General features: G+C 55.0%; 2 protein-coding genes across 4 annotated transcripts in view; one reads left to right on the top strand and one right to left on the bottom strand.

Annotated features, from left to right (window-relative positions):
* The first annotated feature begins 705 nt into the window (after positions 1 to 705).
* HK3 (hexokinase 3) lies at positions 706 to 20,296 on the top strand. 3 transcript variants are annotated; one of them, XM_069591750.1, is made up of 19 exons: positions 706 to 891; positions 4,257 to 4,381; positions 8,046 to 8,208; positions 8,422 to 8,576; positions 8,663 to 8,782; positions 8,870 to 8,965; positions 10,177 to 10,276; positions 10,359 to 10,542; positions 11,009 to 11,164; positions 11,320 to 11,553; positions 11,904 to 12,199; positions 12,309 to 12,448; positions 12,528 to 12,647; positions 16,669 to 16,764; positions 16,932 to 17,031; positions 19,039 to 19,222; positions 19,343 to 19,498; positions 19,651 to 19,884; positions 19,972 to 20,296. In XM_069591750.1, the coding sequence occupies exons 2-19, from the start codon at positions 4,286 to 4,288 to the stop codon at positions 20,114 to 20,116; spliced, it is 2,775 nt and encodes a 924-aa protein (XP_069447851.1). In that variant the 5' UTR covers positions 706 to 891; positions 4,257 to 4,285; the 3' UTR covers positions 20,117 to 20,296. The 3 variants fall into 3 exon arrangements, with proteins under 3 accessions (XP_069447851.1, XP_069447853.1, XP_069447852.1); XM_069591752.1 differs by lacking the exon at positions 19,651 to 19,884 and having other exon boundaries at positions 733 to 891; XM_069591751.1 differs by lacking the exon at positions 4,257 to 4,381 and having other exon boundaries at positions 826 to 891.
* The window catches only part of UNC5A (unc-5 netrin receptor A), a 64,622-nt gene continuing 57,389 nt past the window's right edge, over positions 20,270 to 27,502 (bottom strand). Inside the window, exons 7-15 of the mRNA XM_069591753.1 lie at positions 26,608 to 26,796; positions 26,192 to 26,494; positions 23,811 to 23,898; positions 23,434 to 23,602; positions 22,936 to 23,169; positions 22,700 to 22,849; positions 22,452 to 22,616; positions 21,679 to 21,857; positions 20,270 to 21,438 (exon numbers count right to left, since the gene is read on the bottom strand). Coding sequence (XP_069447854.1) covers positions 21,273 to 21,438; positions 21,679 to 21,857; positions 22,452 to 22,616; positions 22,700 to 22,849; positions 22,936 to 23,169; positions 23,434 to 23,602; positions 23,811 to 23,898; positions 26,192 to 26,494; positions 26,608 to 26,796 — 1,643 coding nt within the window. The 3' untranslated portion in view covers positions 20,270 to 21,272. The remainder of the gene's footprint in view (positions 21,439 to 21,678; positions 21,858 to 22,451; positions 22,617 to 22,699; positions 22,850 to 22,935; positions 23,170 to 23,433; positions 23,603 to 23,810; positions 23,899 to 26,191; positions 26,495 to 26,607; positions 26,797 to 27,502) is intronic.

Here is a 27,502-nt window from a genome sequence, read left to right as displayed (position 1 = left end):
TTAGGTTGGTGGGGGTGAGGGACAAAACTGTTTAGACCACAACACTGGGCACAGTGATATCCCAGCTTTCTGCACATTCCAGAAGACATTCAGGGAAAACCAGCTGGCTGGCCCACAGCTCCACTGCAGCTTGAGATTCCTCTTCCCCTTCTGGTAGGGAAGTCCCACAGTGTGAACCTACTGTTAACCTCTTGGCCTATAGACTAAACTCCAGTCTGGCTGCCTCTCATCCCACCATATATCCTCACCTACATGTGTCATCTTGAGGTCCTTGGAGCTGAACCCCAATTCCATGAAGTTGCCTTGTGCTCCGTGATTTTGTACATGTTGTTCTCTTTGTCAAGGACACACTCCCACTCTTCCTTCAGTGCTCAGCTTCCTCAATTTCTGCCCACTCTGGGGCAGGGTTAGTCTCTTCCTCTTGTACTCCCACATTGCCTCTTGTTCATTTAGTAAGTCCTTCCATGTTTTGGAAAATTGTCCATTGAATTGCGTATTTCCCAGGTTAGGTTCCTCTAGTTCCCTTTCCAGTGGTGAGCCAGCACTTCAGAACTCAGACTCGGAGTGCCTGTAAAATGGATGGAGCTTCCCAGCATTGCAGAGGGGATATCCTAGGGCTCTTGACTCAGTTCAGAACTCTCAACTTCCTGTGGTGATCTTGCTTAAATTTGCACCATGGTCCTGCCTAACCCAGCCTCCCCTTAAGACAGACTCAGAGGGAAGTGCACCTTCCTGAATTAGCTGGTGTCTAGTGAGAGGGTGGGGCTTGGTGACATTGTAACTCATATCACTGGTGAGTTTCACTTTGGAGTGCAAACCAGGCCAGTGGATGTCTCATTGAGAAAGAGGAGCTCAGATCTAAGGAGAGTGACCAACTGCTGCTTCTCCCAGGTAAGATCCTTCTCTAATTACTGCCGACCTCAGTTCCAGCCCCTTGCTCTCATCTCTCCTACTTAGGCCATCCTGGATGAGTGGAGGCTGGAAAGACTAAGTTGGCTCTTCTTTAGTGGTGGTTCCCATCCTCGGTAGAGGTCCCTGGCATACCTTTCAGAAGGAAGGCCTGTTCAATGTAGCTGACTCAGCTGAATAATGCCAAGAGGCCCCTAGTTATTCAAACATGAGACCCTAGGCTGGGTTCAGGGATCTAGTGATGTGGGAGACATGTCCCTCGCCATAGGGACTCTCAGCTAGAAGAGACACAAATGAATGCATTTACCAGAAGTGTAAACATGGGTTACTTGAGGGAAGCTTTATAGTCTCTGATGTGTGGAAGTGCTGAATAAATATTGAATAGAAGAAGGAATGAATAAGAGAGTGAATGAATGAATGAATGAATGAGCTAGCTGGGCCTCGAAAGGAGAGTGAAATCTCACCATGTGTGTATCCCCAGGCCTTCCTCTCCCAAATATAATTGCCTTATTTACCCCATTTTATCCTCAAAAGAGACCTCTAACATATGTGGAACATATGTTTGACAGATTTGAAAGAGAGTATAGGTATATGTGACTTTGGGGAGAATTGTTGGAAACTGATTTCTTGGTTCTCTGAATAAGAAAAAACTCCCCATCTCTCAATTTTTTTAGCTGTTAGGCAAGTTTTACTGGCAGCTGCTTAGGCCAAGCTCTGTGCTGGGCACTGAAGAAATAATGACTCAGACACAGCAATTCTAGGGAAGGGTGTGAACAAAGGCTGAACAGCCAGAGATAGGACAAAGCTCATAGTGTGTCTGGAATATGAAGGGGAGGAGCAAAAGAGGAAGCTTGGGTTGAGGACAATGTCAGGGGCCTGCAATGCCACAATAAAGTGTTGGGGACAATGTCAGGGGCCTGCAATGCCACAAAGTGTTGGGGACAATGTCAGGGGCCTGCAATGCCACAATAAAGTGTTGGGGACAATGTCAGGGGCCTGCAATGCCACAATAAAGTGTTGGGGACTTGTTTTTTTTCTGCAGTAGAAACCATCACAGTGTGAAGGTTGTCTTCCTTTCTTAGGGGAGATGGGACTGGGGAATGACATGATAAAGTCTATTTTTGCACAGTCACTCTGGGTGACATGTTTGTTGTGGGTAGGGTGGGGAGGTAGACACACAGGAGCAAGAGTATCAATTAGGAGACTGTTGGAATAGTAAGGTGAGTAGGAGGTCTAGGACAGTGTCTGTGGGAACCGGGAGGTGGGGACGCACAGGGGAGCTCTTTCCACTCTCAGCTTTTTCATCCTGAGAAATGATTGCATAGAGGAAATGAAGGCCAGGGATGCATAGAGGCAACATGAATGCCTCCAGCCAAGGTGAAGGACAGGAGAAGAATTTCATGAGGAAAAGTGAAGGAGAAAATGAATGTGATTTTGACCATTGAGTTTGAAGAAGCTTCTCCAGCATCCAGAGATGCTAACAAACCATTGGAATTTGGCTCAGAACAGGGGTAGATTTGAGAACCTTCACACAGAGGTTTTAATCAGTCCTTGGGGATGAGTGAGATAAAGAGGAAGCATTGGAGAAGCAGGCTATGGCCAGAAACTTGAGAGCCGCATTGTTTAAGAGGAGCAAAGTAAAGGAGTTATTGATGAAGACTATGAGAGACTCAGGAAGGAGGCCAGGAAAGACTGGTGGGCGCATCTAAGAGAGAGAACTTTGCAGTGAAGAGAAGTCTCATGGCTTTGCATGCCTGAGAGGACAGAAGGGTGAGGACTGAGGAAAAGGCTGGAATTGGGCCATCAGGAGATCACAGGTGACAATAGGAAGGGCAAATTCATGGATGTGTTGGGAGTGACAGGTGGGGAGAGGTTGCGATGGTGGGAAGGCAGCTTTCCCAAAGTTTACCTGTTATAGGAGAGGGCCAGATGCCTTCTGCCCATCTTGGGCCCTCCAGTGCACCACCCCTGAAGGGCACTTGAATCACTGAAGTCTTTTTTGGAAACTTCCTGGTCCCCTTATAATTCATATCCAGATGAAAAAAAAAAAAGGCCTTGAGATGGAGAGGGTCTTCCTAGGTGGTGCTAGTGGTAAAGAACACCCCTGTCAGTGCAAGAGATATTAATCCCTGGGTCGAGAAGATCCCCTGGAGGAGGGTGTGGCAACCCACTCCAGTATTCTTGCCAGGAGAATCCCATGGACAGAGGAGCCTGGCGGGCTAGAGTTCCTAGGGTCGCAAAGAGACACGACTGAGGCGACTTAGCATGCATGCATGAGATGGAGAGGCCTGGTGCTGCCACTCTGTGGAGAGCTGTGTCCTCAACTTTGAGCACAGGGCTCTTTCAGGTCAGCGTCATCCCACCTTCTGAAGCCCACCATGTTGTTTGTGTTGTACATCACAGTTCCCAAAGCATTTTCCCTATTGTCACTCTGTTTAACTCTGGTGACAACCTTGCAAATGTAGATACTATCATCTCCTGTTTTTTACACATAATGAAACTGAAATGCAAAGTCATACACGCCCAAAGTCATAGCACTAGTGGAACCCTTTTCTGAAGTGTAGATCCGTCCCTGTCCCCATCTCTCTTCAGCATGAAATTCACTCAACTTGGCATGAAAGTGCCAAGCCAGCCTGCTTGCTTCTGCAGCAGATCTTAACCCGCTCCCCACTCACCTCACACCCTTTGTTCCAACCTCGAGCACAGCCCTGAACTCCCCAGTGCAGCAGCAAGTCCCCCTCTGTTGCTGCCCGTGTCAGCCATACTGTGATCATTGGTAAAGCTGTGAAGCCCCTGAGGGTGTGGCCTAGGTCTGCTTCATCTGTACATCAGCACATGGCACAGTAGGCATTGTTGTTTAGTCGCTAAGTTGTATCTGATTCTGTGCCCCATGGACTGAAGCCCACCAGGCTCCTGTGTCCATGGGATTTCCCAGGCAAGAATACGAGAGTGGGTTGCCTTTTCCTTCTCCAGGGGATCTTTCCAACCCAGGGATCAAACTTGTGTCCCTGCATTGGCAGGCAGATTCTTCAGCACTAAGCCACCAGGGAAGCCACGGTAGACATTAGGGGCTGGTAAATGTGAATAAATGACAGAATGAATGAATGGCACCAGGATGAGAAATCAGCCTTGCCAGTGCTCTCTTGCTGTACATGCTCTGGAAAATGAGGGCCTTCTGGTTGATTTACTAAAGAATCTTTGATGGTCAGAGATTCTGAGCTCTGCCCACATCTTCCTTCCTGGTCCCCTTCAAAAGGAAGAAAGTTAAGGGTCTTCATCACAGCCTCTGAGGTTCATCACAGACGTGGAGTACGTGATTCATCCAGGCTATCCCTTTTCTCCCATAGGAGGGCACCCCTCACCATCGTGGAACCACATGGACTCCATTGGGTCTCTAGGGTTGCAGCAAGGGGAAGGAGCCCCTGGCTGCCCCCAAGAAGGCTTGCCTTGCCCCTCAAACACCTCTGAGATGGTAAGTTCAACACTAGGTCCCTGTCCCATGCCTCTTCATGCCTCTTCAGGCAGGAGTGGCCCCACCACGTAGCCATGGGCTCACACCCATGCAGCCCTTTCCAGTGTACTGAGCCTTTCATATCTGATCTAGTAACTTCCTCTTTCAACACCCCTCACCACTGAGAGGTGGGGGTTATCTTTTCTTCTAACAGATAAGGATGAAGGGGCTTGGAGAGGTGATGTGCTTTGAGTTTGAGGCATGACAGGAGCTTGAGCTGAGGTGTTTCAGCTCCAAATATATCACTTTTGGCACCTTGGGTTGTCTCAGTCTGGAAAGGACCCTCCAGGGTTTTTCTGGTAGAAAGTTTAAGGCCCTTTCTTTCCTCACTTCTCTAGTCATTCTTGTACATCTTTTTCCCCTCAATGTGGCCACTTTAGTCAGGCACACAGAGATTATTTCAGTGCTGAACTCAACTTGGAGGTTATTGTGGTCTGTATACCTTAGGTTAGCTCAGAGTGAGTTTCTCTTTTTCTGTCATCTTGACCAAGATTTAGAAGCCCTTCCCTACCACACCCTTGAGCAGGAAACACTTGGGTAAGCCATTTCATATCTTTTCATCTCTGTTTCTTCATCAGTGCAAGGGAGGAAAATGGAGGGAAATGTCTAATCCCCTCACCCTGGAGGATTCAGTGAGCTGTTGGAGGTAAAGGAACTGCACAGAGGAGGCATTCATGAAGAGGTTCTTGAATTGTTCCCTACAGTTTCTTTAGTTTCCCAGCCCATTCTGACATCTGCTGGATTTGGCTTGTTGCCCACACTGTGGGGGCATCACCCCTCACTGCATTTCATGCCCCCACTTTACCCTTGTCCAACCTCTGCCCCAGACCCTGCTGTAAACATTTCCTCTATGCACAGCCTGTAACTGGGCCCCAGAAGGGAGCAGGGATTCTGCTGCTGTCTGCCCTGCTGGGCTTGCTCTAGGGCCTGCCACCTCCTCTTCTCTTACGTCACACCACTCTCTCCTGAGACTTGTGCACTGGTCCTACACCAACCCTGCTGGCTCAACTGTGCACACCTGCAGTTTAAAGACAGTTCTCTTTGGCTTTGGGGGAACTTCACATGCAGCCAAACATCCTGTGGCCTTGGGTCCCCACTCAGCACCACAGGCCCCCATCTTAGCTCCCCTTCCCATAGTGATCTAAGAACTATATGGTGTTGGAGCCCAGCACCACCTGCGTCCCTTCCGCGTCTGTTCCCTCAGGACTCTGTCTCCAAAAGAGACATGGAGTCAGGCTCCCCAGGTTGGTTGTAACTTGTACTCTGAGAAAAGGGAACCACGTTGAGCATGTCCTGTAGACCGGCCACTGTCTCACCACTTCACAGAGGTGTCTCACCTCACTGTCTTCTCAGTCCTCTCACATTACTGAGAAGGGGGTGCTATTTTTATTCCTGCTTGACAGAGGAGAGGTGAGGTGATGAACCCAGACTGACCAACACAGCAAGTTGGTCAAAGAGTCCAGCACTGAAGTCACATAAAACCCACCCTTACTCTCCTGGCTGAGGTCTCTCCCACTCTTCTTGGGGGGAGGTTGAGGGGGGAGACTCCAGTAGCTTCTCCTGGCTGCTGCGTGCCCACCAGCACTGGCCAGGGAGGAGGAGTATTCTCCTGGTGTTGCATAAGAGGTAATTCTCATCATGTCAGAGAGAAGTTTGACTTGCCCAGGGCCACATTGCCAGGACTTCCCTGGTAGCTCAGAAGTTAAAGAATCTGCCTGCATTGCGGGAGAACTGGGTTTGATCCCTGGTTGGGAAGATCCCCTAGAGAAGGAAATAGGTACCCACTCTATTATCCTTGCCTGGAGAATTCCATGGGCAAAGCAGCCTGGTGTGCTACACCCCAACCCCATGAGGTCTCAAAGAGTCAGACATGACCAAGTGACTAACACTTTCACATTGCTAGGAAGTGGCAGGGCAAGGACTCAGGTGTAAGCTTTCTCACCCCAAGTTCTTGATGATGGAGTTTCTTCATCAGCTTTGGGTTTTTTTGGTGTTTTTACAAGGCTTCACATTTATTTGGAAACATCTCTGTAGTCAGAGAGGTCTGGATTCAAGTCCCACTCTTCCCCTTACTACTTGGATTAGGCAGATGACTGGCCTTCCCTGAACCTCAGTTTCCTCCTTTGTGACATAGTAATAGCCTCTCCTAGCATGCCTGGCTACTGGAAGCAATAACATGAATATGAAACTGAACATCTGGCACTCCAGTTAGAATCCTTTGCTTCTGTAGGGATCTGTTTCCCATTCTCTTCCTAAAGCAGGGGTGGGACTGAGTTGCTTCTGTCTCCCTCATTGGGCAGCCTCCCCCTCCCTGGCTCTCCCTGCCTTCTTATCCAGGTGCCTGAGTGGTACTTTTCAGATATAGGCCCAGGATGGGGCAGCAGGTCATAAGAATTCTATTCCTATGAGATGGGTGGTGGGGGTCTGGGAGAGTGGAATCAGGGACTGGGGCCCTCCGAAAAACTCAAGGAGACTGCTGAGGTCTCTTGGAATGACAGGCCAGAGGGTTGTCCAGGGGAGGTTCCCACACAGACTTGAGGTATTGGAGCTTTTCTTAAGCTCCACTGAGCTTCTGTGGAGAAGAACCTGGTGTCCCATCCTCTGCTTTCCCTGCCTGCCTGCCCCTCCCTTCACTCTGATCCACTCCTGGTCCAGACTTCCCCCACATCCATCCCCTTTGCTCTGAAGAAAATCCCTTTGTGTTTTTCCTCCAAATCTTCAACTGGCTCATTCCTTTCCTTCATTTAGGTCACTTCCACAGGGAAACCTTTCCTGACCAGTATCCCAAAATACCTCTTCCTCCCCTGGTCACTCCTGAACTTCTATTTCTGCCTTTCTTCTCTACCATTACTACCAGAACTGTATTATGTGTTTCTGTACTTATTTTCTGCCCCCTACACGAATCTGAGTTCCACAAGAGCAGGCTCAGCTGGTTGTGCAATATATGGTGCTTAGAATAGTGCTGGATACATATTAGGGGCTCAGTCAATGTCTGTGGGAAGGATGGCCAAACTGTGGGAGGCCTGTCCTCCACAGTGTGGCCCCCAAACTCTCCTGGGCCGGGCTTGCCCAGGTGCCACAGTGGAGTGTATCAGAAGAGGGGAGCCCCTGAACCTGAAGGCATTCACACATTTGTTCATTCATTTGTTCATCCAACAACAATGCACTGAGCAGCTTGGCTCTGGGTACTGGGGAACCAGAGCTAGTCAGTAGTGGGGTGATAGGGGAGAAGCCTCACCATCTCTGAATTCAAAGAAGTGGAGGGAGTTGCAGAGAGCTGACAAGGAGCCATGTGGGAATAGAGCAGGAGGAAGTGTGTGGGTCTTCCCTCCAGACAGGAGCCTTCTGAGAGTGTAGGAGCTGGTGCAGGCTGTGAGCAGCGGGAAAGCCACAGGTGTGTGAAGAGGTGAGGAGGGGGGCTGGACAGTTGCTGGGAGAGCAGCAAGGCTCTCGGGGCTCAAGCAGGGCTCAGGTCAGCCCCTAGGAAAGCTGAGGGAGGGCTGCTGGTCTGAGTTAGGGAAGGGAGGTGTGAGCTGGGCCAGGCTGGCCTCTGCCCTGGTTGGAGTTGGGGGATATGGCTAGGCCAGCAGGCCACCCGTCCAGATGTCTGCCCATTTCTCCTCAGGTACAGGAGTGCCTACAGCAGTTCAAGGTGACAGGGGCGCAGCTGCGGCAGATCCAGACCAGCCTCCTGGGCTCCATGGAGCAGGCACTGAGGGGGCAAGCAGGCCCTGCCCCTGCTGTCCGGATGCTGCCCACATATGTGGGGTCTATCCCACATGGCACTGGTGGGTGGCACAGACTAAGATGGGTGGCCAGGCCTGCAGAGAGGGTTCTGATCTGGGAGAGAGGTGGGTGGAGGGGGGTGGGGTGTGTTCCTTACCCCTTGCTCCATCTCTAAGGTCCCTTGATGAGCCTACACAGGCCTTAGGAATGTTTCTGGGAGGTGGAGGGCTTGGTCTCACCAGGTGCATGCCTTTCGGTGACCTGCTTGCCCACAGAGCAAGGGGACTTCGTAGTGCTGGAGCTGGGGGCGACAGGGGCCTCACTGCGTGTTCTATGGGTGACCCTAACGGGCATTGAGGGGCACAAGGTGGAGCCCCGGAGCCAGGAGTTTGTGATCCCCCAGGAAGTGATGCTGGGTCCTGGTCAGCAGGTAAGCACTCAGTGCATAGGCTCCGGGCCTGCCTGGGCAGCTGGGGCTCCAGTGGGCAGAGTTAAGCCCCCAACCCCATTCCACAGCTCTTTGACTTTGCCGCCCGCTGCCTGTCTGAGTTCCTGGATGTGCTGCCCGTGGGCAATCAGGGTCTGCAGCTTGGGTTCAGCTTCTCCTTCCCTTGTCACCAGACAGGCCTGGACAAGGTGAGGCAGAGTGGCTACGGGGACAGTGGGTGGAGGGGCTGCAGGGCCGTGAAGGTCGTTGGATTGACCTGACTTTCCTGCCTCCAGAGCACCCTCATTTCCTGGACCAAAGGTTTTAAGTGCAGTGATGTGGAAGGCCAGGATGTGGTCCAATTGCTACGAGACGCCATCCAGAGGCAGGGAGTGAGTAGAGGCGGGGGAGCAAATAGGGCTGTGTCTTGGGTTCTGGGAGGGCCTGCTTTCCTATTCTGTTGATATCCTTTATCCACTTAACCCTGGGGGTAAATACTGCTACCATTCTTATTTTATGGGCTTCCCTGGTAGCTCAGCTGGGATTCTAAACCCAGGAGAATCCAGGAGACCCCAGTTTGATTCCTGGGTGGGGAAGATCTGCTGGAGAAGGGATAGGCTACTCACTGCAGTATTCTTGGGCTTCTCTGGTGGCTCAGATGGTAAAGAATCTGCTGCAATGTGGGAGACCAGGGTTTGATCCCTGGGTTGGAAAGATCCCCTGAAGGAGGGCACAATAACCCACTCCAGTATTCTTGCCTGGAGAATACCCATGGACAGAGGAAGCTGGCTGGTGAGCTACAGTCCATGGGGTTGCAAAGAGTTGGACACAACTGAGTGACTAAGCACACAACACAGTCTCATTTTATAGGTGAGGATACTGAGACTAAGAAGGGTCAAATAAATATTGAGGACTAGAGGGGAAACAGATGAAAAGACTTGACCCTGTCCTCAAGGACCTTGCAAGCCTAGTGGGGACAGCATCCTAATAAAAGATTGTCCCTGTTGAGAAGGTGATTCCGATGATTCTGGGAACACAGGGAAAGGTGCACTGTGGCCTGAGCAGAGACCTGAAGGAGAAGCTTGCCAGGTGCATAAGCTGTGGCTGGGGAGGAAGCTCTAATTTCAGTGAAGGGCATTTTCAGAAGTCTGAGTGGCTAAGAAAGGCTGCTCTGGATCCATTGGACTCACCACCATGGGTGCTATGTGAGTAGCTGGAAGTCAGGACTGAGAGGAGCAGGCTTGGGAAGATAGGCTGGGACCAGGGCAAGCAAGTGAGGTGAGTACAGCGCAGCCTTCAAGGTGACATGCTTGCTTACCCTTGTCCTGGTCTTGTGAGGAGCACTGGGGTTCCAGAAGTAGTGGCTGAGGCTGAGAGCCCCTGGGAACTCCAGGACCTGAGACAGGGGCAGAGGAACCAAGCAGCAGGGGTAAGAGGGAAGAAAATCCTTTATAGGGTGGGAGGGCCTCCAGCATACATGGCACAAATGTGTGGGGCAGGTAGACACACCTTTGGGGGACCCTGCATGTCTCCATCAAATCCAGGGCCCCAGCCCCACCCATCCCCCGGGCTCCCCAACCTCTGTCCTCTCTCTGTTGCCCAGGCCTACAGCATTGATGTTGTTGCTGTGGTGAATGACACCGTGGGCACCATGATGGGCTGTGAGCCAGGGGTCGGGCCATGTGAAGTTGGGCTGGTCGTAGGTAAGTCACGCAGGCGTTTGTGATAGTGGATGGAGGGCCTGGATGCCTGGCGGGCAGGCCCTGATGGGGTTGTCCCTGCCAGACACCGGCACCAACGCATGTTACATGGAGGAGGCAAGGCACGTGGCAGCGCTGGATGAAGACCGGGGCCGCGTCTGCATCAGCATCGAGTGGGGCTCCTTCAGTGACGAGGGGGCCCTGGGCCCAGTGCAGACCATCTTTGACCGCACCCTGGACCATGAGTCATTGAACCCGGGTGCCCAGAGGTGGCCTAACCTTCTCTCTAGGTCCTACAACTGCTTTGCTCCTCTCCCGCTCTGCTGTTCCTGTACTCTAGTCTTTAGGCCCACACCTCCCGCTCCCCGTTTACATCCTAGGGGGCCTTGGCCAGTCTCAAAGAAGGAATGGCTCAAGGTTCTAGAATGCAGAGTTTTCAACTCTTATTCCTGACTCTGGCCAGCTCTGACAGGGGTTAGGGGTTGGGAGTAGTTAAGCAAAGGGTCTCCTACCCTCCTTGGGTCCTTCCAGGAGCCCCCTTGAACTTCATCTAAACCAGAGGGGGTAGTGTGGTCTGGGTAAACACCCAACTATCTCTGAGGAGGCCATTTGCTTCTGGACCCTTCAGTCAAGGACCCCAAAGAAAATGAGCTCTCTTTGGGAGTTCTTGGAGGTGGCGGTAGGAGGGCTGAGGGCTTAGGAAAGGCTCTGGCCAGCCATCCTTCCTGCCTGTAGGTTTGAGAAGATGATTGGGGGTCTGTACCTGGGTGAGCTGGTGCGGCTGGTGCTGGCTCACCTGGCCCAGCGTGGGGCCCTGTTTGGCGGCCACACCTCCCCTGTCCTGAGAAGCCAAGGCAGCATCCTCCTGGAACACGTGGCTGAGATGGAGGAGTAAGTGCGGCAGGCAAGGGAGCTGTGACAAAGGGACTCCTGGCTTGGGAGTTGGGGGGATGGTTTTCCCCTGAGGGAGCCGTGCGTGGAGCTTTGGTGGGGGCAGGGAGCTTCTGGCCTCCTTGAGCCCCAAAGCAATACCCTGTCCCCGCTAGTCCCTCTGCTGGGGCAGCCCGTGTGCACGCTGTCCTGCAGGACTTGGGCCTGAACCCGAAGGCCTCAGATGCTGAGTGGGTGCAGTGTGTGTGCGTGGCTGTGTGCACGCGGGCCGCCCAGCTCTGCGCTGCTGCTCTGGCCGCTGTCCTCTCCCGCCTCCAGCACAGCCGGGAGCAGCAGGCTCTTCAGATCGCCGTGGCTACCGGAGGCCGAGTGTTTGAGCGACACCCCAGGTACTTGGAATGCAGCATGAACCTGTGTGAGCAGGTCACCGGAGCATGTGTGTGTGTGTGATACCAGAGGGCACTCTGGTACCACAGATGCAAGGCAGTGGATGTAATTGGCTCCCTAGCAGAATAAAGATGGACGGAGGGTTAGGGGAGGCCAGAAGAGGTCAAAGGAGAGAAAGAGGGTTCTCTTGGGTGTGCAAGGAAGGAGATCACAGGAACACTGGGTGAATGGCTGGCGCATAGATGGGTTTAGAACTGAACTGGTTTGAAGTGAGGGAGCCCAGGGCTTTGGCATGCTGCGGGGGTCAGGGCCAAGTGCCAAGCCAGGGCGCACCTGCTGTGTGTCTGTGTAGGTTTCTCAGTGTCCTACGGGAGACAGTGATGCTCCTGGCCCCCGACTGCAATGTCTCTTTCATCCCCTCTGTGGATGGGGGTGGCCGGGGCGTGGCAATGGTGACTGCTGTGGCTGCCCGCCTGGCTGCCCACCGGCGCCTGTTGGAGGAGACCTTGGCACCATTCCGGTTGACCCGGGAGCAGCTGGCAGAAGTGCAGGCACAGATGCGAGAGGCCATGGCCAAGGGGCTCCAAGGGGAAGCCTCCTCCCTCCGCATGCTGCCCACTTATGTGCTGGCCACGCCTGATGGCAGCGGTAAGGACCTGGCCTGAATGTGGAGCGGGGACATGGGCTCCGGGGTCACAGCATGTGTGGCGCTGGAGCCTCCAGCTCCATCCTAGAGCTGAGGGTCTCTGCCTCACAGAGCGTGGGGACTTCCTGGCCCTGGACCTGGGGGGCACCAACTTTCGAGTCCTCCTGGTGCGTGTGGCCACGGGAGGTGTGCAGATCTCCAGCCAGATCTATTCCATCCCGGAGTGCGTGGCCCAGGGCTCTGGACAGCAGGTACCCATGGCCTGGAGCTGATGTCAGGGGCCAGGGAAGGGCCTAGTGGCCTGCTCCCTGACTTTCTCCTACCCCGCAGCTCTTTGACCATATTGTGGACTGCATTGTGGACTTCCAGCAGAAGCAGGGCCTGAGTGGGCAGAGTCTCCCCCTGGGTTTCACCTTCTCCTTCCCGTGCAGGCAGATGGGCCTGGACCAGGTGAGAAAGGTGGGGTCTGAGGAAGCCATCCTCAGGGGCTTTCCACTAACATGCTCTTCATAGAGTGGGCAGGAGGTCCAGAGGGGGCTTTCTGAGCTGGGGAGAGGATCAGCTGTAGGCCCTGCAGGGCTGTGCCTTGAACCTAGCCTCAGTTTACCCAGACGTGGCAGGCTCAGGTGAAAGGGATGTGGTAAAATGGCCTGGAATCCAGGGCCATGGGAAGACATGGGATGGAGAAGAACATATTTAGTTATCCCTAGAGGCTGCCAGTGGGCAGGAGAGTGGAGTCAGTGTTAGGTCTGGGCACCTGGGAGCAGTGTAGGCCTGCAGGCTGAAGGCAGAGTTTGTTGTATCTCAAAGCGGCTTGTGGTTGCATGGTTTATACAGACAAAGCTAGTGGAGGTGATGGAATTCCAGTTGAGCTATTTTAAATCCTGAAAGATGATGCTGTGAAAGTGCTGCACTCAATATGCCAGCAAATTTGGAAAACTCAGCAGTGGCCACAGGACTGGAAAAGTCAGTTTTCATCCCAATCCCAAAGAAAGGCAATGCCAAAGAATGCTCAAACTACTGCACAATTGCACTCATCTCACATACTAGTAAAGTAATGCTTAAAATTCTCCAAGCCAGGCTTCAGCAATACGTGAACCATGAACTTCCAGTTGTTCAAGCTGGTTTTAGACAAGGCAGAGGAACCAGAGATCAAATTGCTAACATCCACTGGATCATCAAAACAGCAAGAGAATTCCAGAAAAACATCTATTTCTGCTTAATTGACTATGCCAAAACCTTTGACTGTGTGGATCACAATAAACTGTGGAAAATTCTGAAAGAGATGGGAATATCAGACCACTTGACCTGCCTCTTGAGAAACCTATATGCAGGTCAGGAAGCAACAGTTAGAACTGGACATGGAACAACAGACTGTTCCAAATAGGAAAAGGAGTACGTCAAGGCTGTAAATTGTCACCATGCTTATTTAACTTCTATGCAGAGTACATCATGAGAAATGCTGGACTGGAAGAAGCACAAGCTGGAATCAAGATTGCTGGGAGAAATATCAATAATCTCAGATATGCAGATGACACCACCCTTATGGCAGAAAGTGAAGAGGAACTGAAAAGCCTCTTGATGAAAGCAAAAGAGGAGAGTGAAACAGTTGACTTAAACCTCAACATTCAGAAAACGAAGATCATGGCATCTGGTCCCATCACTTCATGGGAAATAGATGGGGAAATAGTGGAAACAGTGTCAGACTTTGTTTTGGGGGGCTCCAAAATCACTGCAGGTGGTGATTGCAGCCATGAAATTAAAAGACGCTTACTCCTTAGAAGGAAAGTTATGACCAACCTAGATAGCATATTCAAAAGCAGAGACATTACTTTGCCGACTAAGGCCCATCTAGTCAAGGCTATGGTTTCTCCAGTGGTTGTGTACAGATGTGAGAGTTGGACTGTGAAGAAAGCTGAGCATCGAAGAATTGATGCTTTTGAACTGTGGTGTTGGAGAAGACTCTTGAGAGTCCCTTGGACTGCAAGGAGATCCAACCAGTCCATTCTAAAGGAAATCAGTCCTGGGTGTTCATTGGAAGGACTGATGCTAAAGCTGAAACTCCAATACTTTGGCCACCTCATGCAAAGAGTGGACTCATTGGAAAAGACTCTGATGCTGGGAGGGATTGGGGGCAGGAGGAGAAGGGGACGACAGAGGATGAGATGGCTGGATGACATCACTGACTCGATGGACATGAGTTTGCGCAAACTCCAGGAGGTATTGATGGACAGGGAGGCCTGGCGTGCTGTGATTCATGGGGTCGCAAAGAGTCGGACATTACTGAGCGACTGAACTGAACTGAACTGACCTGATCCCATTCCCAGCCTTGCTGATGTTAGCCTGGCTCAGGGATAGGTGCCTGGCTGGGGTTCGCAGAGGGAAAGACACAGGTCTAGACACAATACCTCCACATCCTTCATCAGGAATGCTAGACTTCTCATGCATACCCCTAAGGACTGCCACGGAGACAGCTCCTCCCAGACCTCTGATCCAAGTTCCTAGGAGTCTTCTCAACACCCCCAACTTCTGCTAAAAAGCTTCTCTGGTGAGGAGCTCGCTGGCACTTAAGGTGCCCACCAGGTTCTTCCACACCTGTGCTCTCTGGAAAGTTCTGCCTCCTCTACTCCAAGCAGCCTTCCTGTGATTTTCACTTGCCCTCTGCTTGCACTCTGACCTCTCAGACATGGACCTCTGTGCTCCAATTTCCTTTGGATCATGCAGCAGGCAGTGTCTATCTGCTGGTCTACCTCTCTGCCATGTCTCCCTCCAGTCTAAGCATCCTGGCACTTTTTTTATTATTCCTTGTAAGGTGAGAGAGAATGGCTTTCCAGGTGGCCTAGTGGTAAAGAATCTGCCTACAATGCCGGAGACAAGGGTTTGATCCCCGGGTCGGGAAGATCCCCTGGAGAAGGAAATAGCAGCCACTCCAGTATTCTTGCCTAGAGAATCCCACTGTTGCCTGGAGAGGAGCCTTGGCTATAGTCCATGGGGTCTCAAAAGAGTTGGACACAACAACAACAATAACAAAAGGTGTGAGAAGCAGGTGGAACTCTGTGCAAAATCAGGCATGCAGGAAACACGGTCCTATTCATTTTCTATAACAGAACTCAATTTCTATGTTAAGCCAACATTCTTTTCAGGAGTGAAAACTCAATGTTAATCAATTCAGGGACCCCCTTATCCAGGCAGGGGTCCCTCCTTTGCTGTATAGAACATGCAGACAAGCCGGGAGTTTGGGGAGACATCTAGGTGCCTGCTATTTGGACTCCCTCTCTTGTTCTCTTGGGTCTTGACATCTCTCTTGACACCTTACCTTCCCCTCCGTGGAAGGAGGTCAGAGGCTGTTTCTGTTTTCAGATTATCCAAATCCCTTTTGCTTCCTCCCCTCCCCTACAGTGGCAGGCCCAGGGTGGAGGGTTTAGGACATCTTTCTCAGAAAGCCATCTGGAACCTGGCTCCGACTCCTGCCCACCTCACCTTCCCCTGACCAGGGGGTCTTCCTCTTATCTGGGAGCAGGGAAACTTTGCTGTTACTCACCAGCTGGCTCTCCCTCTTACCCACTCTTTCTCTCTGATTTCTCTTTTTGAGACAATGAGCACAGATCACACTCTAGCTGTGGTTCTATAGGAAAAGGAATAAAAGGAAACTACTGGGAGAAATGTCATTTAATATTTCTAAAATCTCCTGCCCCAAAGATTCTCAGATCTGCTCTTTGTGCTTCTACTTGGGCAGAGCAGTCATTTCTCCTAATGGTGGTAGACTAGTTCCCCCATCCCCATCCCACCCAGAGGAAGCACAATAAGAAAAGAACAGTCCCAAGTACAGCCAGGCTGCCATTACTAAGTCCACAGTTTAAGGCCAGTTTCTCACGGGGAATTGCTATGTCCCCTCCTGTCCTGCTCAGGTGTCTGCTCCTGGCTCTTCCATTCACCCCTCATTTGTAGATGAAACATGCGTGTGAGTCTCCCATTGACTCAGCTCTGTCCCAGCTCAGAATTTCTCCCTCTCAAGTGGCTCTTGCTAGTTGTTTCTGTAGGAGCAGACTCTTGTCATTTAGACCTCCCTCTGTCCTTCCCTTTCTCAACACACAGCACTCATTCTGTTCATTCCTAACCCGATTACAAAGGACCATTCCTTCTGGGCAGATGTCTTAAAATGGCCAGACCTTCAGACCATCTCAGCATTCTGGCACTAAAAATAGAAGACGTAGGTTGGATGGTTATTAATAGGCTTCTTCACACTGGGGAGTTGAGAGAGGGCAGAGGGCAAGGCCCTCAGCCATATGGGTAGAGTAGGACAGCCTCCCCCTTGTGTCCATGGGGTCACAAAGAGTCAGACATGACTGAGGGACTAAGCACAGCACAGGGAACCCTATACATTGTATTCTGATGGGATACAGGCTTCGGGGAGGCAAAGAGAGATTCCAGGGGGCCTCCAGCTTCCTGCCTCCCCTTGGTCCCACCCCAGGGCATCCTCCTGAACTGGACAAAGGGTTTCAATGCATCTGACTGCGAGGGCCAAGACGTTGTGTGTCTGCTGCGGGAAGCCATCAGGCGCCGACAGGTAAGGAGTCTGTCTCCAGGGCTGCTTTGGTGCAACAGGGCCTGAAGGGAGCAAGGGGTCTCCGTCTGCCTGCTGGGGGGCCCTCTGCAGTAGAGACCTCTGGGTCTGGTGCTGGTTGCTGTGACAACCGTGTTGCCCAGCAACTAGAGGCATCCTTTTTTGTGCAGGCAGTGGAGCTGAATGTGGTTGCCATTGTCAATGACACGGTGGGGACCATGATGTCCTGTGGCTACGAGGACCCCCATTGTGAGGTCGGCCTCATCGTTGGTGAGGAGGGCCCTGCCTTTTGTGCCTCTACTGCCTGATGCTAATTTACTGCCTCCTGTTGATTCCTCAGGTCGGACGTTCCCCTCACCTTGGGGATATGGCATCATGCCAACCTGAGCCCATGGGGCCCTGGAACACTATTGGGTTGAGAGTCTGGAGCTTGGGTGTCTAGCCCAGCTCAACTGCTGACTCATAGGCATTTAAACTCTCTGAACCTCAGTTTGCTTATCTGTTAAATGAATGTGAGCTGTGGAATGTTACAGATTTGAGTAGAAACACTAGCTATGTCGGGCTTCCTGGGTAGCTCAGCTGGTAAAGAATCTTCCTGCAATGCAGGAGACCCCAGTTTGATTCCTAGGTCAGGAAGTTCCCCTGGAGAAGGGATAGGCTACCCACTCCAGTATTCTTGGGCTTCCCTGGTGGCTCAGATGGTAAAAAATCCACCTGCAATACAGGAGACAAGGGTTCGATCCCTGGGTGGGGAAGATCCCCTGGAGGAGGGCATGGCAACCCACTCCAGTATTCTTGCCTGGAGAATCCCCATGGGCAGAGGAGCCTGGCTGACTACAGTCCATGGGGTCACAAACAGTCAGACATGACTGAGGGACTAAGCACAGCACAGCACACTAGCTCTGTCACTTCCCCCTGTATGACTTTGGGCAAATAGCCAAAGCCTCTGTTTCCTCATCTCTAAGGTGGAGATGATAACATAACAATGCCTTGTCTGAAGGGGTGATGAGGATGAAATGAGAGGGGACAAAGTTATAGCAGGATGCCTGGCTCAAGACACACACAGTATTTGGAATGCAGTGGACCCCAGGGGTGGGGGTGTGCAGAGAATGAGTTGAGATGGTCCTTTGAGAAGTCCAAGATTTTAAGTCTTTATTAAGCTCCTCTCCTCTGGCCAGTTGGAGGCTGGATGTAGGGACAGGAAGACATTAAGAAGGGGAAAATATCTGCTTTCTCGGAACTGACTGTTTAGCAAGGATTGAGTCCAGAAGAGCACCTGGCCATCAGAGAGAGCTGAACCCAACCTTAAGTGCCAGGGCAATGAAGCCAAGATCAGAAAAGCAGCAGTCCCAACATGAGTGAGACTTGAAAAGAAAGCCTTGAAAAAAGGGATTGGCTAGATGGAGGAGGAGGGCTCTCATAGCTCCTTGGACATCCGTCTCTTAGAGTGAGAGGTATGTGGCAGCCTCGCAGGAGACTGGGAGCTTCTTGATCATAGTGCCTAGCACTGGGAGGTGCTGGAGAGAGGTGGCCAAATTGCTGTGTGGATAAGTAACTGGATGGAGGAGTTCTGGGGGCCAACACACCTGCTTAGAGCTGACTGTGTATTGGGAAGAGGAAGGAAATACCTTTACCCAGAGTGTGCCCTCTGTCTGTAAGCTTCTTGGCGTCAAGGTCATATCTAAATGTCGTGTTCCCTCTGTGGGTTTTCCTAACTTTTGAGGCAGGAAGACTCACCTGTGCTTGGGCATCCCATGATGCTCTTCTTTGCACCTCTGTTGGGGCAGCACCACAGCTGGCTGCTCACTGCCCAGGCTCTGGCGACTGTGGGGCCCCTCCTCATATCTCATTTTTATGTCCCTGGTCCCTGGCCCAGCACCTGCTGTTTGACTAAAGCACCTGCTGTTTGACTGAAGGCCAGTCCCAGAAGGTGTGGGCCTCTCACCTGTGTGACTGCAGGGCTGCCATACATCTCCCAGGAGATGACATGACTGACAGGCATTTGGGGAGCACGCTGAGGCAGCATGGGAGATGGATTGATGGTGGTGCTGGTAGGGGAAGTAGTGGAGGCCCAGAGGGCTTGGTGGTGGCAGGGTCTGCAGAAGGGATATGAGAAAGGAAGGAAAGAGGACTGACCTGGCCCTGGAACAGGCCAATGAACATGTGGAGACGGAGAGGGCAGGAAATGAGCACAAATGTTGCCATCTCGGTGGGAGGGGCTCAAAGGGATCCTGTGGGCATCAGTCAATGCAGACACCCCATCTGGGCCCTCTGCAGGAACAGGCACCAATGCCTGCTACATGGAGGAGCTCCGGAATGTGGCCAGTGTGGATGGGGACTCAGGCCAGATGTGCATCAACACGGAGTGGGGCGCCTTTGGGGATGATGGCTCTCTCAGCATGCTCAGCACCCGATTTGATGCCTGTGTGGACCAGGCATCCATCAATCCTGGCAAGCAGAGGTATGGGTTGGGCCAGGCAGGTGTGATTGGTGGTGGCCGGCACTGGTTGATGAGGCTGGTGGCTGGGGGTGGCTGGGGCTGGGGCCTTAGCCCTCTGGGCACACACACATGTTCATGCAGGTTTGAGAAGATGATCAGTGGCATGTACTTGGGAGAGATCGTCCGCCACATCCTCTTGCACCTGACTAGCCTTGGAGTTCTCTTCCGGGGCCAGCAGACCCAGCGCCTTCAGACCAGGGACATCTTCAAGACCAAGTTTCTCTCTGAGATTGAAAGGTGCTGAGGCCTATATTATGTCCCTCTACCTCCCAAAGGACTCTTTCCTGGGGTGGAATGCTGGTTGGAGGGAGGTCCACCCCAGAGGACGGAAAAGTAATGAGAGGGGGTGCTCATGCAGGACCTGCCCTTCTGTTCCCTCCTGTTCCTAGTGATAGCCTAGCCCTGAGGCAGGTCCGAGCCATCCTGGAGGACCTGGGGCTGCCCCTGACCTCAGACGATGCTCTGATGGTCCTGGAGGTGTGCCAGGCTGTGTCCAAGAGGGCTGCCCAGCTTTGTGGGGCAGGCGTGGCTGCCGTGGTGGAGAAGATTCGTGAGAACCGGGGCCTGGAAGAGCTGACCATATCCGTGGGGGTGGATGGGACCCTCTACAAGCTGCACCCTCAGTGAGTCTGAGTGGTGGGCTGGGCAGGGGGCAGTGGCCAAGTGGGACTGGACTGACCTAGGCTCACATTGGCCTCTCCCCCTCACAGCTTCTCCAGCCTGGTGGCAGCCACGGTGCAGGAGCTGGCCCCTCGCTGTGTGGTCACCTTCCTGCAGTCAGAGGATGGGTCTGGCAAAGGTGCAGCCCTGGTCACTGCTGTTGCCTGCCGCCTTGCCCAGAGGACTCGTGTCTGAAGAATTCTCTAGCAACCAGTTCTGTTGGTCCAGGGCTGGGACCCTGTCTGTCCCCAAGCCAGGCCCAGACACCCAGGACTTTTCAGAACAGTCATGTGTGACCCCCGCTGGGGAGACCCTTAGCTCTTCCTGAGAGAAGGAGCACTTGGGTTAGCAATATATATATATAATTTATTTACATTCACGTCCGCTAAAATCCCTACGTGCCCTGGCGGCCGGGCAAGGCTGTGTACATAAGGCCAAGTGTAAGTGCACGAATGCACTTAAAACAGAGTCAGGGCACAAACTTCACACCACAGGTCCCACATGGGGCACCTGCCAGCCCCAGGAATGGGCACGCCACGGCACGCACACTTGCCATTGTCCAGCCCGGGACTCCCATTGCATATTCACATGCCCTGTTGGGCAGGGCTCCTCATGGCTGAGGGCAGGAGAGGGAGGACAGGGAGGAGCCGTTGGGTGTCCCTGGGTAGGTGGGAGAAGGGCAGCATGTGAGAGGCAGGTGTGGATTGACACCGGGCATGAGAGACGTGAGCAGCCTCTGGGTGTGCGGCATGAGATGCGTGTCAGGGGGACACAGGTGATAGGAGCACACAGGACATGCGTGGGGACATGGCCGTGTGGTGGTTGTGTGCCTGAATGCAGGGGCCGCCCCCTGTTCAGCTGTGGCCTTCAGTCCCGAAGGCTTGGAGCCGAGCCCCTCAGATGTGCCCCTACCCAGCAGGCACGGAAATGTTTGCATAAGATCCAGCTCAGGCAGGAGCTCTGGGGCCACGTCCCGAGCCCATGGCGTGCGTGCCTGCCTGTGTGTATGCGGCCCCCTGGCCAGGGCAGGAGGAGAGGTAACATCACACGCACAGACACACACACCGATGGGGTGGGCCCAGCCTGAGCTCCAGGCGCCATCTACCCTGGGACCCGGGCGCCCGGGCAGAGTGAGAGCAGGTGGCAGTGCCAGCCTGGCCGGACAGGCCATGGAGGGGAGGGAGTGCGGGCAGGGTCTGAAAGGGCCAGTGATAGGGGACAGCGTCCGCCAGGAGGGGGCCTGTCCGCGCAGCTCTCCCCGGTGGTGGGGAAGGGCCTTGTCTTGGCTTCTGCCTGTTCCTGGCGGGCGCCAAAGCTGGTGAGAGTGTAGGTGTTGTGGGCCTTGCCGGCCTCAACACTCGGCCTCTGACACTGTGAAGAGACCGGCATCTGGCTGGCCCAGTCCGGCCACTGCTGCCGCCAGCTGGCTGAGGTTGCCGTTGGGGAAGTGCCGCGCCTCCCACAGGTTGAGGATCATGGCTGTGGGGCTGGGCTTGGAGGCAAAGAAGCTGAGATGGCTGCAGAAGGGAAGGGAGCACGTCAGCAGCCTGGCCTCACCAGGGGCTGCCGCATCCGCCCTCCTAGACCGCCTGAGGACAGGGCCTCCCTTCGATCAGCCAAGGGGAAGCCTCACCTGCTGGGGCTGGACCACAGGCCCCACCATGCGTCTTGTCCACCCACCCCTGCTGCCCCACATCCCCGCCCAAGCTGGGCTGCAGGTGGCCTTCATATCCCCTCCTTGCCCACCTCCCACCCACCTGTCCAGGTGGAGTTTCTGGGCCAGAGTCCGCCAGTCGGCACCCCGACTGCAGGGTGGGTCCAGGCTGGTAATGATCTTCTGCCGAATGAGGAAGGGGATCTTGAAGGCACTGGGGCCCACTAGGGCTGGGACCCCCCCTTCACTCTCCAGGACCAGCAGCTCAGAGAATCTCGTGTCCTGGGAATAGGGAAGGATGGAGGTACCTGTTACAACTTGTCCAGCCCAGCCCACGTGCTGGGTGGTGGACGCTTGGACCATCCCAGGGCACACATGGGTACCCACCATGGGCCAGGTTCCTGCTCCCTGGAGTGTGGGGGTGCAGCGACCTGCCCATAGTCACACAGCCAGTGAGGGGAGGAGCCTCTGACCCCATTCTCCTTCCCCCTCCACCCCTCGCTGGTCACCGCTGCCAGCCTCTGCTGACCCCTTAACTCCCTGCTCTCCTCGCTCTGCCTCTCCCCTCCACACTGCTTCCTCACGGTTGGCTCGTCTACCTCGCACTCATCCTTCCGAGCCCCGAACAAGCCCCTCCTCTCACGGAAGTCCTCCAGGGCCCCCAGACCAGCTCTGTCTCCCACTCCCGTCCTGTGGCTCCCCTACCCTCTCCACCCCGTCCCCAAGCCCCACAGTCTCTGGCTACCTCTGTCTACATGGGCATCTACACCTCCCTCCTCGGGACACTTGGAGGAAGCTGCCACGTGGTTTCTAGGAGGTGGGCTTGGGGGGCCGGGTAGGCCCAGAGTGGGGAGCAGGTTATGCGGTGTGGCCCACCTTGGTGATGTTGAAGTTGACGTTGAAGCTCTGCCCGTCACCCTCCACCTGCCACACCCACACCTTGCAGGCCAGGTCGCTGGTGCTGGGGCTGACGCGCTCCAGCGTGAAAGTGCAGTGCAGGTGCTGCTGTGTGCCATTCCAGATGTGATAAAAGGGAATCTCCTGGGGGCGGGGGGTTACGAAGAGGCGGCGTCAGGGGGGCGGGCTTGGGGGAGCCCAGCTCCAAGCACCCCGAGCATCCTCACCTGGTAGCTGACGAGCAGCTTGCTCTTCCACAGGGAGCTGGGCACATCGTGGATGGACAAGCGCAGGTTGTGGTAGCTATCCTTGAAGTGCAGGACGCGGGGCTCCTGGATCAGCTGTCCTCCCAGCTGTTTCTCCAGCTGTACCACCTCCTGCAGTGCCCTGGGTGTCAGTCAAGCCCGCAGGGGCGCCCTCTCTACTGCCCCCCTCCCAGGGCCAGGGGTGGTGTGGCAGGTACCTTGAGTGCGTCGTGGGTGTCGTGCAGGCAGTAGACTCGGATGTTGTACTCGAGGGAGGTGCATGCCACTGGGGCGAACAGGAGCAGCTTGAGGCGCTTGGCGGCAGCCACGCTGAGGGCCTCTCCCACCAGGGCGAAGCGGCCCAGCTGCTCTGTGAAGACGTAGCAGGCACCGGCCTCTAGCTGGCAGTAGTAGAGGTGACAGGGCGCCTCCTCCCCCAGGTGCAGCACGTCCTGTGGGCAGGGCCCGACGGGTCAGCTGGCGGCCAGCTGCAGCTCTGAGGGCCTGACGGGCCAGCTGGAGGCCAGCTGCAGTTCTGAGGGCCCGATGGGCCAGCTGGCGGCCAGCTGCAGTTCTGAGGGCCCGACGGGTCAGCTGGCGGCCAGCTGCCTCTCTAAGGAATGGCCAGAGACTGGGGAGGGTGCAGGGCCCGGGGGCCAGGCAGGAAGGCAGACCCCACTCTGAGCCTGGGGGGACAGGGGAGGCTTCGGGCTCACCTCCCAGCTGCCTTCACAGGACTGCTTTTTGAGGCGCAGGCTCCAACTCTCGGGGCTGGGCTCCCCACAATGGTCCATGGTGAGGATGACGGGCCGCGTGAGCAGGACTCCGGGGGGCCCACAGCTAACGATGGGACTCAGCAGGGTCTGACAGCCAGCTAGGGGCAACCTCAAGTGGGGAAATATGGGTGGGAAGGGAAAGGTGTCAGGGGGACAATCTTGGGAGCCTGGGGAGATGGCTGAGGAATTGAGTGGCACTTAGGGATGCTCCCTCCCTTCCCCTGCCCTCCCTTGGGCCAGGCCAGAGCAGACCCCACCTTAGGTGGGGGAGAGGGCAAGGACCCCCCCAGCCCCACCAGCAGGGCCCATGCCCACACCTCACGTCTTCTGGCTTGTGCAGTGTGAGGTAGATCTCGTAGATCTTTCCTCGGGGTATGGCGTCCGGGGGGATGAGGAGGCTGATGCCTGTGACGGGGGCGGGGAGCTGGAGCTTATTAGGGCTGCAGAGCCACCAAACACCCCACTCTGCCAGCCCCGCCCTGAGCCTCCCTCCGAGGACTGACTGGTGCCAGCCTGGCCTGGGAACAGAGGTGCCACTGGGACTGCCAGGCTGGCCAGTGGGCACAAAGCTGAGGGAACTCATGTGGGCAATGCATGCCTAGTTAGCCTGGGTACAGAAACTTCTAGATGCTGTACCTCCCTCCCTCATCACCCACTTAAAACCTGCCCCGCCTCCAGGATAAGTCCAGCTCCTGATAGTTAAGGCCCTTGGCCCTGGGCCTGGCCTGCCCTGCACACTTGCTGTTCTGAAGCCACCCCCTAGCTATGCCTCTGGGTGCTCTGTCATCCTGGTCTCCTCAGGATGACAGAGGAGCTCCTCTCCTCCCCCTCAGCTCAGCCACTTCTGGGCAGGTACCTCAGCTCTGTTGCTCTGTGCTGGGCAGCGGCCCCCTGCAGGTGGGGCTGGGCCCTTTCACAACCCTGCCAGCTTTGGCAGCCCTCCCTAGTTTGGATGCCATTGCACGTGGGTCCTGCCTGGCTGATTCACCTTTGTCCCAGTGTCTAAAGGGGCAGCATCTGAAAGCATCTGCTGGGGCCCGGGAGGGAGAGTGAAGCCAGAAGTGGCGGAGCTGTGGCTCCTGCCCTCTCCACGCCCCTGTGCTGCCTCCTGGTGCAGCTGCCAGGGTGGTGACCGACAGTCTGAGTGACCCGTGTGTGAGTGCTCTGGGGCGGGGTATGCTCAGTCAGGTACTTAGTCAGCGAATGCAGATGCTGAGGGGAAACCATGAGCCCTGCTCTCATGGAGCGCTCAGCCCGCAGGGAAACAGGTAAGTGCACGGCAGCAAAGGGTGCTGGGTGTTGGGTGAGAGCAGGGAGGCGCACAGCACCCCCGGCCACCACCCTGCTGGGAAGTGAGGGGCAGATGGTCACTGAGCACCCACTGGGTGCCTCACCTTTTCTAAGATCTTGACAAGGACGATCTCCTAGCAGCCCCCCTGAAGGAGACCATGAAGCAGAGAGAGAGAGGGAGAGCTGCCAGACCAGAAGGGGAAGTAGCAGTTAGGCCAGTGGATGGGGGCAGAGAGGCCATGTGTGCAAAGGGCAGCCCAGTGTTATTTGGGTTCATGAAAGCACAACGAGGCTACCAAGTGCAGGAGAAGCATGTGGGGGAGGGAAGGCCACAGGGGATGAGTCCTTGTGGTTCTGTCATGCAGGCTTTGAGGGGGAAAGTAGAAACTCAAGAAAGAGACATGGTCAAGTCTGGCTCCGCTGTGAACCAGACGAGAGGCAGGTGTGGTGGCCTAGGCCAGGAGAGGCCACAGGAAACACAAGCAGGAGGAGGCAGGCACAGTGGAGAAGAAAGAAGGATGCGATCGGTGCATGAATGAAGCTGGGGTGGAGGTGAAGGGGGAAAAGTGAAGAAGAGCAGGAGGCAAGGTGACTCCCAGTTTCTCTCGAGCAACTTGACTGCGCTGTCCCTGAGGTAGGGAACACGGGGAGGGAGGAGGTTCTGGGGGAGGGTGGGAGACGGTGCTGTTTTAGGCATGAGGAACCTGAGGTGCTGTGAGACATACATATGGAGCTGCCCAGGAGGCAGCTGGGTGTGCGATTCCGTCACCCAGGAGAACCGCGGCTGGGGATGGACGAGTGGGAGTGATCTACACAGACACGGCGACTGAGGCCGTGGAGAGGGTGAGATCCGCGGAGAGGGCCCCGGGAGGGGCCTCTGAGAAACACCTGCGTTTAGGGAGCAGGCTCCAGAAGTAGCTGGAGGGGGACGAGGAGGTCTGGGCCATGCAGGGTCATTGAAACTGAGGGAATAGAGGATGTCAGGGTGGGAGCAGGCAGTCACACCAGGCACTGTGGCTCTTTCTCAGATGTCCTAAGGGTTTCCGTGAGGTGCTGGATGGAAAAGCCCCTGTCCAGATGTTTTTCCTCTGCTCTCTCTCCACTAGTTCCCCCCAGCTCCCTGGGCCCTGGGGCCCAGCACACATAGGCTGGCGAGCTGTGCAGATGAATGGGCAGTAGTCCTGTGTCCTTGGGCAACAGAAGGGAGACAGCTCTGGCCTCCATCTCAGTGCCAGTCCCAGAGACTGAATCCTCTCCAGTACTCTGTCCTCTTTCCTTGCTGGGCTGGCCCAGCTCTCAGGGTGAGGCTGAGAGGCACTGAGGAGGCTGTCCCACCCTCCTCCAGGAGGGACTCATGTTAGTCTTGCCTCCTAGAGCTCCCTGGGGGCAACCCAGGGGTGTTACCCACCTGTATTAGGGATCATCAGCCGGCCCCCGAGGAAGTTGAAGGTCCCATAGGCCATGTTGCTGGTGCCGCGGGGCAGGGAGCGGAAGTAGTTTTGGGTGGAGAGGCGGGAGACAAAGTCCTCCGCCTCCGAAGTGGGCGAGCTGTGGTGCAGCGTGTGGCGGCCGCTGCCCAGTGGGCTGAGCAGGTGCCCGTTGGTGAGCTGGAACTTGGGGCTGGGCCCATCTTGCCGGGGACACAGACTGCCCTGGTAGGTGGTGGTGGTGGTGCTGAGGTCTGGCTGGATGGTGAGCAGATGGGGACTGTCTGCAAGGATCAAGATGGACTCAGAATGGCACAGGGGCTGGCGGGGCAGCCTTGTGTAGGTGACTCTTGGCGTGGAGGCCCCGGCACGAGTGCGGGGGGCAGGGGCACCTCACCTGCTTTGCTGGGCTTGATGCTGACGGGCTGGAAGCCTGAGGTGAGGATGGACGAGTCGGCCACGTCCGAGTCCAGTCCCTCCTTCTTGCGGCAGTACACAAGAATGAGGACGAGCAGCAGCAAGAGGAGGCACACGGCCACGGCTATGAGGCCCACATAGAGGGCCACGTCCTCTGGGCCGGAAGCAGCTGTGGGAGAGAGTACAGCCTTGAGAGGGGTAGGGTCAGGAGGCCAGGAAGGAGAGGTGAGCAGTCTACACAGCAGGGGGATGGGGCCTCCGCTCCTTGGGCATCAGCGCCAGGGGGTGGCGGGATGCTGGCGGCAGCGGCATGAAATGTCAGCACGAGTGCATTCCAGTCCTGCACCCGCCACCGCCTTGCTGTGTCACTCCGGGCAGACGGCATGCCTCACCAGCTCAATTCATGCTGAAGTTGCTGCTGACGAGAATGGAGGTGGGGAAGAGCCACTTCCCTGGGTGGCCTGGGGCCCTGCTAAACCGGCTTTTCTGGGGCCATGGGGCCAGGGGCAGCTGAGACTGAGGGTGAGAGCCTAGGATCCCTAAAGCAGGGAATCTGCTTTCTGGGGCAGGGGGTGGGGGTGGGGGATTCTGCCAATCTGATTCCTGGTCAACCCCTGGACCAGGAGCAGGGATGCTGGGCTCTTTTCCTCTTCTGCCTCCCCGCCAGGCCTGGGGCAGGGCTGAGGAGAGAGTGATTGACTGCCCGGAGGAAGCGATATTGATTTTAGAAGGGTTTTGCATAATGAAAGAAATGTCCATCAGAAAGGAATTGACACAGATAATTAGGTTTTTAATTGAAAGAATGGGGGAGGGTGTGTTCTAGAGAAAAAAAAATCCAACAGAGATCTTTAATTGTTAGTTACGGCCTTGTAATT

The sequence above is a fragment of the Ovis canadensis genome, chromosome 5, assembly GCF_042477335.2.
Source record: "Ovis canadensis isolate MfBH-ARS-UI-01 breed Bighorn chromosome 5, ARS-UI_OviCan_v2, whole genome shotgun sequence".
Lineage (NCBI taxonomy): Eukaryota > Metazoa > Chordata > Mammalia > Artiodactyla > Bovidae > Ovis > Ovis canadensis.
This window is presented reverse-complemented; position numbering and strand designations above follow the sequence as displayed.